Raw genomic sequence first — 11,020 nt, forward strand, 5'->3', positions numbered from 1 at the left:
CAAGGCATCAGAAAATACCACTCCTGCAGGGGGGATTAACACTGCCAGAGAAGATGCCACATCTGCCCGGGGGACAAGTAAGGCAAGTGACATTATACATCATCTTGGGGGAAAACTTCAGCTAAAGAAACTACTGGATCCACTTCGGGGATAGATAAGGCAGCTGAAGGTAGCACTCCTGCACGGAGGACAAGTATTGCCAGAGAAGATGCCAAAAACTAGAGAAAATACCGCTTCTGCCTGGAGAACAGATAAGGCAAGTGAAAATGATACACCATCTTGGGGGAAAACTCCAGCTAGAAAACCTACCGCTTCTACTTGGGGGATAGATAAGACAGCAGAAGATACTACTTCTGCATTGAGGATAATCCAGAGAAGATGCCACATCTACCTAAGGGACAGATAAGGCAAGTGAAAATGATTGGAGTGTTAGAGGGGCAGAATAAGTTGCGCCAATAGACCTCCCACCGACAACAAAATCAATAGATGAAAAGGACAATGGATGGGGTGCTGTTTCTTCTGGGGAAACAGAAACAGGGAATGATCTAGTGGGCAACAGAAAATGTCTTCTGAAATTTTCGACCAGTGTCCTTGGGGTCAGAAAATTCCTCCTGAGACAGAAGGTCAACCTTCAAGCTTGCCTGGGTGGATTCATCTAGTGGAGATGGTAATACTGGTGAAAGAAATCTCCAATGGGGACAGAACAAGAAAAGTCATTGAAGGTTCAAAAAGTTGGGTTTCTAGTCCCGGGGAGTGGAAGAATAAGAAACGTCCTGCTAAACCACCTGGTATGGCGAATAAGAATTCTAGTGTGGTTGGACTCTATACTGCAACAAGAAAAAGATTGGATATGTTCACTAGGGAGGAGCACGACGATGTTCACTCTAATATTGAAGCTGTTATGCACTCTATCCGAAGAATAATGCATCAATCTGGGTTAGGTTTCTTTTTATATTATTTCTTAACAGTTAGGAATAGACTGATCAAATTATCAAAGTATATGATACTTTCCAATTTTCTAAAGGAAGAATGAGTTTTTGACTCTTAGATCTCGTCTAAAGTGAGAATCCGTTTAAATCCAGGAAATTTCCTGACAAAATCCTCCCTCACAGTCGAAAATACTGCTTTTAACATTTGAAGTATCATAATCACATCTAGTGCGATGATGATGTTTCATATTCATCTGTCAAAACGCTGGTTGAGCCTTAGTCTGAGACCGAAGTCCCTCCCAAAACGTCATCGTATAACATAGTTGGCTTTGCCGCTCTTGGGGCTCCAAGTTTAGAGACAAAGTTGGGAGGTTTGGGCTATTTATGAGACCGGTTGGGTTTTGGCACCTCTTTGCGGGTTTCGGTCTCATTTGTGCATCATGGTTGCTTTTGCCCATTCTTTTCAATTTTTTATTTTTTTTAATGACTTAGTCCAAAACAACGTTGTTTTGGCTAAATTTTTAATTTTTTAATGACTTGACCCAAAACAACCTTGTTTTGGCTAAGTCTATTTTTCTTTTATTTTTAAAACCCACAAGAATCCCGTGTTTTGTTTCTCCTATTTTTCTCAATAACTCAATATAGTCCCTTATTATTTAAGGTTCTGTAAGGCTTTGCTTCATGCCTAGGCGGAGTTATGCATGGAACGCCCCTCTGCCTTTTAATAGATTGATGCTTTGTTATGCTTTATCTTCATTCAACGTCTCATTTCAAACAATTTGATGAACTTATCTTCTATTTTTATAGATATCACTAGAAAATGTGCCCGCGCGTTGCTGCGGGACTTGAATGTATCACCTTGAACTGCATGAATAAGAAACATTTTACCTGAATAAATTCAACGCAATCATAAATGAAGAAAGGGATAGATGAGTGAATGAGGTCCGTAAGATATGCAGCTTCGTTTTTATATACATTCAACTGAACTGACATGAAAAGACATTGTACAATGAACAGGATGAAACTGAACATTTTGGTTCCCTAATAAACAAAAGTAACATACAGTACACACAAATCTTGCCGTTGTAGTCAATGTGGCAAAATATATATCCTATAGGTTAGGCGACGTAAAAACTGTTTCGTTCTTATTCTAGCATCTAAGTTTTCAAGCACAAACGTGCAAAGCAAAAACACATGCAGGACGCCTGTTTCCGTAAGAAACAGAAGTAACATGCAGTCCACACATATTTTGCCTTGCAGTTAAGATGGTGTTTCGTTCTTGTTCAAGCAGCTAAGTCTTGAAGCAAAAATGTTGAAAGCCAAAAACATGTAGAACACCCTGCAGCAGTCGTTCTTGTTCAAGCAGCCAAGTCTTCCGCACTATAGCAAAGAAAATAAATCATAGTTTAAAAGAATATCTCACGATGGTCCTGTTTAGAATCACAATTTACTCCCTCCCAATTTCCACCTAACTCCGAACAAACAATATTGATAAATCTTTATCATCACCTTTAACAAAACAGATCACAGCGAAAAGAAAAAGAAAAAAAGTTCTTATGCAAACAAATTCTTCTGGATGTCCAACTTAACCCATCTATGGGAAGGCAAGCAATCGGACGTAAATTGTGACCAAGGAAAATAAATTATACAATTAAAAACATCAACCGATTCTCCTGAAGAGAACACACACACATGCCAACATATTATTCACCAGATTCTAAGCTTTCATTTTCATTCTATCCCCTTCGTTATCTAAACTTATACTTATCAAAACAGTAATAGAATCATAGAGCAACCTTCAATCATTTATCAACACTGAATTAATTAAACTTCTGCTCAGCACTCCGTTAATTTTAATTGCAACTCTCGTTCTAAAAATTAAAAATTTTGCATTTGAATAATCAAACGCACTTACACATTACATTCCTTTTATTGGTTCTTGACACAATACATTTTAGGATTTGATGTTACAATACTATCACTGCAAACATGAATCGCGATAGATATAAAAACCAAACTTGCACACAAATGTTCGAATGAATTCAGAACCACTTAATTCAACATAAAAAATTACCTCACATGCTTGCTCCCCTTCTGCTCTCGAATCGTTGGCTGCGCTTCCAAACGGTTAATGAAGTCCTAAAAATAGAACAAAAACGTTTACCTATCCAACATTTCAACGTAAGCATGATATAGAAAGACAGAAATCCACTTTGTTTTCTCAGAACCAACAAAAAGGGCAACTATAAGAGAATGTAACCAATTTTAAACAGTATATCAGTCTCCCAATAAAGGAGAACATAAGCATGACATACAAAGATCGAAAGACAGATTTAATTTGGTTTCCTTAAAAGCAACGAAAAGGAGGCTAAATCAGATCAAATTAAACAAAGTGAAAACCGGATAGACAAAGATTAGAAATTTGCTTGCATCTCTATCATATCCCGCATTTCCTTTACAAAATAAACAATCATGAATACAAAGCACATGAAAATCAGCAAACCCAAAAAAATAAAGATAAACGCACAAATTTCCAAAGAAAGCAAAGAAATTGAAATTGTGTCATGAAAACTAACTAACGAATCATATTGAGACATCTTTGCTTGGTGCTTGGCAATGCTCTAACCCACTATGGGGTTTTAAATTATTCTATCCAGGTACAATGATGGGGATGCACTGCCAGCTGATGACCAGTCATTTATACTTGATAATGTTCTCAATTACCACCTGGATAAAGCTGTTAAAATGCATTCTGGAATCGGTCATCTCACAATATGCTTATCTACCCTGTTTTTGCTTAACTGCGTTTTATTTAGAATTATGTTTCAGCGCACTTTTGATGCATTATGCTTGGAATCTGTGACTGATTTTATTGTTATATTGGTTATTGTAATGTTCATTTCATTGTAGGGCAGCAGGAAACATTAAAATAGTAATGAAGCTCAGAATATTCGCTAAACACCAAAACCCACAGCACATGCCCTCTACCGAACAAAGATAAATTAAAAACTACAATACAATGCTGAAAAACTAAAGTAGCCAGAAACCAAAAGATTTTAGTGACAACTTGCACAGACGTTACAAAAATGCAGGACTCAAAACACATTAAAACATCTAGAAACTCGAAGTTATCGCTATTTGGTTATGAAGATAGATATATATCACCAGGGAAACCAAAAAAATGGCCAGGACTTGCCAAAGTTTGTAAATCAAACACAGATGCATCAACTCCTTTTCCTCTATTAGTCTGTTATCATCTCACATGCCACACTATTCGAGACAGGATCAATTCGATCACAGCCAAACTGCCAGTATTAAACTTAAGTAAGTACCGATCAAATGATCTAAACATTGTGTATTACAGATCTAAATCAATAGTGGTAATAAATAAGATAATTTCAGCTGCCATTTGCAATTAAATTTGAACAATGCTTACTCCCAAGGAATATCTGACATTGATTGCAGCAATCAAATGTGCGTTTAATTGAATTAGCTATGCATTTGAGGATTTGGGAAAGGTTTTTTGAGAGTAAACAGACATTAATTATTAGCTATGTATTTGCTTAACAAACAGTAGCTGAAATTGCTATGTATTTTTCAATGGGGAATTTAAAAACCAATCCCAATTTGTCATTGCTCAAACAAATTGGAGTTTCAGAACCAATCTCAATGATCAAATTAACGAAATATTTCTTAAGCTAATTTAGAAAGGCAAATTGCAAGATTTTGAAGGAATTTGAACAACGAGGGAGAAAAACCAAATTAGAAGGTCGTGCTTTATCTCCCTCACAAAATCAATCGCACAAAAACCCTTGCTTTTGATGGGATTTCAAAACCAAACAAATCTCAAAGATGAAGTTGTCATGTAAACATGTCTAACACAGATTTCTCAATTATTAACACTACTCTTTCTCAATTATTAAAAACATAAAGATCAAAGTCAATTGGGTGTATAATTATATACCTCATCATGTCAAGCAAAGCAACCAACTTCTGCCTCCAACAACCCAAAATTCTGAAAATTCCAAAAAAATTAATTTAAAAAAAAAAACAACATAAGAAAGATAAAACCCGGCATAAGAGAATTCTACAAACTGGATGCCAGATCATCAAAAGATTAAAAACCACTCATAATCTATTAGCATTTGAGTCTAAATATGAGAAATTGTGAATTTGTTCCATAGGATAGTTAACAGGATACTATCATATCAAAACCAACGCTGAATAAAATCGAGCAATGAGATTGCGATGATATAACGTCATTTCTTTAAAGCTGCATATACTAACCTAAAAAAGAAAATATGGGAAGAATAGACTGCCTCCATTGGCCCTCCAAGTCTCCTAACCACTAAACCACCCGTCTAGATGCATTTGCCCGTTCTTTCCCACAATTGTTAGAAATCAAATAGAACCCTCGGGTTGACTGGGGACAATATGGAAATCCTTTTTGAAACTGTAATACAGGAAGAAATGAATAATTTTGACAGAAAGACACACAAATTGTTGAGGGAGGATGTAAAGCTTCTGCACGGAAGGCTTCTACTCTTGTACATCTAAAAAAAATAAATGAAGCAAGAGAAATTCAACAAAAAAAAACTTGTTAACCCTTGCCCAAAAGAACTCACTAAATTCAAAGGATAGCATCTACACTGAGTCACTAACATACATTGCTCAGTTAGGACTCTGTTATACTCATCATCCTTGATCAATGTAATCATATATTCATAGCTACACTCCCCATTGACATACACTAACATAGCATCTACTTTTTTGCTGACTTTATTTGCTCAGTTAAGCAATAGCCAACATACACAATCTGACAATCATAGCAGCTACAGCAATCATCCATAAATGGGCAGAAATACAAATACTATTATATTGGGGTTTGGAACAAATAAACCAATCATCCAATTCGAATGTCGTTTGGAACAAATACACCAACCATTCAATTGAAATGGCAATTGGTACAAATACATTTTTCTATTAATTGGATATTCAATTAACTGGGATTAAAAAAAGATTACCAAACAAAAGCCAATTTTCTAAAGAAAATTAGTGTTTTATACCTGCCAATTCCAAAGGCCTGTATGAGGCCAAAATTGAGGGATGGTGACATCTCCAATTTGGAGTTGGGGATCTGCATTTCCTGCAATTCCATAGTGTACAACAGCTTTCACCTTGAATAGGGTTTGTAGTAATTGAGTTGAGATGCCTGCATTGAGCTTTTCACAGGTTTCTACATCAATTTTTTTTCCAGCAGGTTTCTAGAGAAAGTACTTCAATAATATTGAATGATACGGGAAATAAATGGTTAAAATTTACACTAAAAGATTTAATAATTGTCGAATCTTACGGATAATACACTTGTAGTATTGAAGCCAGACACTGTTTCCACATCATTTATTAAATACATTATCGATGATATGCACTGACCAACGAAATTAATCAAAGAAAAACAGATGGTCATCTGCATAATTAAAGATACCATGCTCAATCCGGTCATAACAATTATAACCCTTTTGTCTTCCAATAGTCCGATTCGAAACCTTCTTCCTTTCAAATTGAGTATGTAGAATTCGGTCCAAAGTTATTTTTCTTTCAATTACAATATTCTATGTATTTATAAATTTCAGAGCAGAACGTGCAAAGGCAAGAAAAGCAACAACAACAAAACTCATATATACCATGAGCTATAAAGATAAACATTTTAGCAAATGATACTGATTTCCGCATACTCATTATTCTCCATATACACTCGTGTTTATGTTGGTCATTTGAATTGAATAAATAAATAAATTAAGGGACAAAAATTCAACAAAGGTGCAGAATAAGAAAATAGTGTGAGAAATCAGTTTCTTTTAGGAAATATGTACATAGCACTCAAAGAACACCCATGTAATTATACAAACTTAATGAATATATATATATATATATATATATATATATATATTATATATATATATATATATATAATTTTATGCTTACCAGCAAAATCCAAATACGTAGCTTCTGATCAGCCACAAAGCTTGTAGATTGAAGTTCTAACCAGAGAAATCTTTGAAAAAGGCAGATCAGATTCATGAGGAAATAAAAACTGTATGTTCAAATGCGAAAAGCAAATCAAGAAACGCAAAAACTTGAGAACTAATCGAAACCCAATAGAGAAAAACGAAAATCCAGAGAAACCCACTAACCTGTTCGAAGAGTGACAACCATGCAAACCTTCCCCATTTTGACAGGAAGAATAGCAGGGTGTGACATAACCATTCTGAAAACTATAGTAGCAGGTTTCCAAATCATTGAAGATAATAAATGAATAGCTAGACATTGAGAATCGTTTTCTTCATTAATTAAACAGTAGAATGTGTACAGGGCATAAGTGAGGTTTGCTAATATAAATATCCTCATTATAAATATCACTAAAGCGTGCATATACATTGTGAGGTTTGCCAATATTTCCAGCTATTTTCAAGTGTGTGCTGGTGTGTTTTTTTCCTTTCAAATATGCAGTTCTTTTCATTTGAGTCTAGATGTTAATATTTCTACGATTCAAGTGCCATTTTATTTCTTCACTTGGAAAAAGAACTAAGTCTTTTAAAGTGGCCGTGGTGGAAAGTAGCTGGACACCATTGTATAATTTCTTGACTCACTGCCCATTTTGTACCTAAAATTTCCACTTGATTATGTTTTAGCCTCTACCTATTCTCTTCCTTAATTTGGCTTTGCCTAACCAAAGTCTTTTCCTGTTTAAGGACGCGCGCCCTATGTTATTTCCTTCTCCACTGCATTCTCATCTTGCTAAAATTTATAACATCAAACCATCAGAATCGCAACCCATAATCAGTTTTACCCGCCCACAATAAATCAGAATCCTCAAGCCAACTTACATTTGATTCGGGAAGTAAAGTGACTTGTGAAAATACTTCATCAGTGTCTGGTTCAGCCTATAATTCAGCCGAAAGAAACATATTATTCCCTCACAAAGCCCAATAACTTGAGTACAAAAGAAGCAGCTAAACAATTAAATCCAGAATTCTTAGTTTTCTTTATAAGAGCAGCCACCATACTACCTTCAATGATACATTGATAACCCGACAAAGAATCTTCAATGCAAGATTATACACTGGCATCTGCTGATCAGCCAGCTGATTAGTCGATGCCTCCACCTATTTTTGAAACTAGAAAATCCAATTGACAATTAGTGATAAAACCCAGAAACACAAAACCTAATATGCATCAGCTACAAAAACCCAAATAAATGAATAAAACACTCAAATTTCTATGTAAAAGCGAACATATTTTGACCCCAAAACAAAGATGCCATAGATGGAGGAAGAGAGAAGCGACAAAAAGGGAGAGATACTAACTCAACCCCACCATCTCTCTACAGCTAACACACTTTTTCCCTCAACCCTACCCTCAAATCTTGTACCCAATCAACTCTCTTTCTGTCCCCCTAATCGTGCACCCGCCGTCACCTTCTCTCTGCAACCAACCCCCTCTCCTATCTCCCCCAAATCACACCCCTACTCTCTGCAACCAGCCCCCTCCCCTCTCTCCCCCATATCACACCCGCACCCCGTGAAGGCACTGACACCAGACCACCTCCCTAAAAACCCATACACATACCTCCCTTACCCGTTACCTTTCTCAAAGCAAAAAGTGTTATATATGATAGTACTCACCCCAATCTGGTTAATGACATTCACTGCATAACGCTCACCAGTAGGTATAGTCTCGCTTTTTGAGAAAGGCCTGAGGTCAAAATTGGCAACAACAAATTAACAAAGCCAAATGAAAGAATAAATCTACAGTCACCACAAATATTTTCTAAATGGACGATAGACCAGAGTCAAACAGGAAAGGGATAGCAGACACGGTGAGCTTTGTCTCAGTTTGAAAAGAAAAAAGAAAAGAAAATTGGGTAGTTTCAGGAGCAAAATAGTTCATTTGTGTAGAACGATAACAACGTCTGAGAGCTAGGAAGTTATCACCCAATAAATTTTGTTATACCAAAGATTCAGAAAATGGGATTAGGTATGGTAGTACCCTTTCTCTTCACATTTATAATATACGGAACTAATTAACTATGTTGAGTATAGTGAAGGGGGAAAGCCATACCTTCCTATAAATGAATTTAAAAGAGGGGATTTTCCTGCATTTTTAGGACCAAAAACGAAGCAGCTAACATTTCTTTCTGTTTTTTGTGTTTTACGATCTACTGATCTTCTTCTAGTAACATGGATAGCTGAAGCAGGACTGCCATTGTATCCAACATATATCAAATTCGCCAAACTTCGGTTTGGATTTAACAGTGTCATGAGGGCCCACTGGAATCACAAAAAAACAAAGATATAATTACAATTTACAATTGACTAAGGAGATTCTTTACACAAAGAAAAAATGGAAACATGTATATCATCCAAAATAAATGGAAAAAAAAAATTCATGAAGAGCATATGTAAGCTAATTTAAACAGGGTAGCAATGAAAACGAAGATACCTCAGACAAAAATGCATTAAGAGGTAAATTCCCAGATGCCGTTCTCCCTGCAGCATCCTTATAAGGAGCTTCACTCCAAGGACTGAAATTTCAGTAAACAGCGTATTAAAAATCTATTTTTGGAGAATAAAAAGAAACCATGATAGGAACATACATTATTTTATCCACAAATAACAAAAGGGTAAAAGGAACATACATTATTTTACCCTCACCAGCCATTTCCAAGTCAATCCATACCAGGGGCATTTTATACTCTTCTGGAGGTATCTCCGTAATTTGCTTACTCTGCTTCTCATTTACCAGCTACGACTCATTTCCACATAAAGATACAAAATCTGGATAACAGAAACTAACGCCAAATCCGAATAATGCACAAACCCTAAACCCTAGATTAACATAAATTACATAAATCATGTGAAAATACAGAAATTACAACTTGAATACCAGAGACAGACCTGAAGAGGGGAAGACTGACTTGAAGCTGCTTGACAACTTGTGACCTGGTGACGCACCTAGCGGCATTTCCTTCCTTTTTCTTTCCCTGCAAATTCAACGGACAATCAACGGGAAGTGTGAGAAAATGGTGAAATTAAATATTGGAAATTGTTCTTTTAATATTGATGTATATAGGAAAGCTTATAGGAGAAGGAGGAGGTGACCTAGAACTCACCGCAGGCCTGTAATGCTTATGCTTCACCGGGGCCTCGATTTGCAGATAGAAGCTCGGCCCGATCGTAACGAAGCACAGCCTCTCTCCCGCTTGAAATCTGAAATCCCCACCCAAAAAACCACGCACGAGCCTTCCTGATGCGAAAGACGACATAAGCGAGCGAAGGGATCACCGAGGGATCTGAGGGAAATTACAGAGTGAGAGAATTTCTCTTGGGATTTTTATTGTGTAATTTGAGTAGCTAAAAGAGGACTACAACAGTCAAATATAGTGAAAGAATAATTAAGGGCAAGCTGATTGTATGATTAAAGAAATCTCAAACCTTGCATAAAAAAATCAAAGCGAAAACCAGAGAAGCGTGAGGATAGGAAGAGATTGATACCTTACCGGACGATGGGGGTAGCCCAAGTTGACTGAAATCAACGAAACCTTGCTCGACCTCTCTCTCTCTATCCACATGAGAAAGCAACATCACCCAAAAGGTCAGAGATTTCCAAAACCAAAAGGAAATTAAGTAGAGAGAAACGGAGGAGAGAGAGAGAGAGAGAGAGAGAAAGAGAGAGAGATCGGAGTACCGTTAGTTAAAGCGTGGACGGCGTTGGTTCTCCGACCACTGTAATCCCTGAAGATCTCTTCCGCCCGCCGACTCGAGCCCATCTCTCTGCTCTTCTCCTTCATCTCATCGAAGCTGTCGAGTTACAGAAATGAAGCCGAGTTTGTGTGGTTTTGGTTTTAGGAAGCAGGTGCCGATGCTATTCCAGAGATGGTGTTGTGGCTGCTAGGGTTTGAGAAAGTGGAAACAAAGCCAGAAAGTTGGCTAAAAGCACCTGAGTGGCAATCTTGTAAATAAACTGAAATGTGGTTCAAAACACTGTTCATTTCTACAGTGCAATTTTGCCAGCTTCTTTAGACTAAAGTA

At 36.7% G+C, this 11,020-nt stretch overlaps 1 protein-coding gene and 1 long non-coding RNA gene across 9 annotated transcripts; both read right to left on the bottom strand.

Annotated features, from left to right (window-relative positions):
• Nucleotides 1-1,769: 1,769 nt before the first annotated feature.
• On the bottom strand, nucleotides 1,770-8,670 carry LOC103958384. 6 transcript variants are annotated; one of them, XR_007251046.1, is made up of 11 exons: nucleotides 8,615-8,670; nucleotides 8,000-8,095; nucleotides 7,817-7,873; nucleotides 7,124-7,204; nucleotides 6,915-6,984; nucleotides 6,415-6,482; nucleotides 5,996-6,151; nucleotides 5,217-5,382; nucleotides 4,894-4,944; nucleotides 3,004-3,068; nucleotides 1,771-2,309 (listed from the first exon to the last, which is right to left on the bottom strand). XR_007251046.1 is itself a non-coding variant. In XM_048564836.1 (9 exons), the coding sequence occupies exons 3-8, from the start codon at nucleotides 7,855-7,857 to the stop codon at nucleotides 3,005-3,007; spliced, it is 387 nt and encodes a 128-aa protein (XP_048420793.1). In that variant the 5' UTR covers nucleotides 7,858-7,873; nucleotides 8,000-8,095; nucleotides 8,615-8,670; the 3' UTR covers nucleotides 1,770-2,309; nucleotide 3,004. The 6 variants fall into 6 exon arrangements, 2 of the variants coding, with proteins under 2 accessions (XP_048420793.1, XP_048420792.1); XR_007251045.1 differs by having other exon boundaries at nucleotides 1,770-2,309; nucleotides 6,915-7,204; XM_048564836.1 differs by lacking the exons at nucleotides 5,217-5,382; nucleotides 6,415-6,482 and having other exon boundaries at nucleotides 1,770-2,309; nucleotides 5,996-6,075.
• Nucleotides 8,671-8,679: 9 nt separating this feature from the next.
• On the bottom strand, nucleotides 8,680-10,879 carry LOC125468663. Of its 3 annotated transcripts, none has more exons than XR_007251050.1 (7): nucleotides 10,677-10,879; nucleotides 10,489-10,550; nucleotides 10,102-10,281; nucleotides 9,887-9,972; nucleotides 9,628-9,817; nucleotides 9,432-9,513; nucleotides 8,680-9,259 (listed from the first exon to the last, which is right to left on the bottom strand). It is a non-coding gene; the product is annotated as an uncharacterized LOC125468663 (long non-coding RNA). The 3 variants fall into 3 exon arrangements; XR_007251051.1 differs by having other exon boundaries at nucleotides 8,681-9,259; nucleotides 9,628-9,766; nucleotides 10,484-10,550; XR_007251049.1 differs by having other exon boundaries at nucleotides 8,681-9,259; nucleotides 10,484-10,550.
• Between the last annotated feature and the right edge of the window lie 141 nt (nucleotides 10,880-11,020).

This window comes from the organism of the source record quoted next, unplaced genomic scaffold, assembly GCF_019419815.1.
Source record: "Pyrus x bretschneideri cultivar Hongxiangsu unplaced genomic scaffold, Pyrus_bretschneideri_v1 Contig394, whole genome shotgun sequence".
Classification (NCBI taxonomy): Eukaryota; Viridiplantae; Streptophyta; class Magnoliopsida; order Rosales; family Rosaceae; genus Pyrus; species Pyrus x bretschneideri.

Excerpts from the sequence above, each read along its gene's own strand:
- LOC103958384 (XM_048564835.1), bottom strand. The coding sequence starts at position 7,857 with ATGAAGTATTTTCACAAGTCACTTTACTTCCCGAATCAAAT. Across the intron at positions 7,024-7,123 it reads GGTTGTCACTCTTCGAACAG|TTTTTATTTCCTCATGAATC; the intron begins GTTAGTGGGTTT and ends TTGAACATACAG. Across the intron at positions 6,076-6,914 it reads TACGTATTTGGATTTTGCTG|GAAATGCAGATCCCCAACTC; the intron begins GTAAGCATAAAA and ends ATGGAATTGCAG.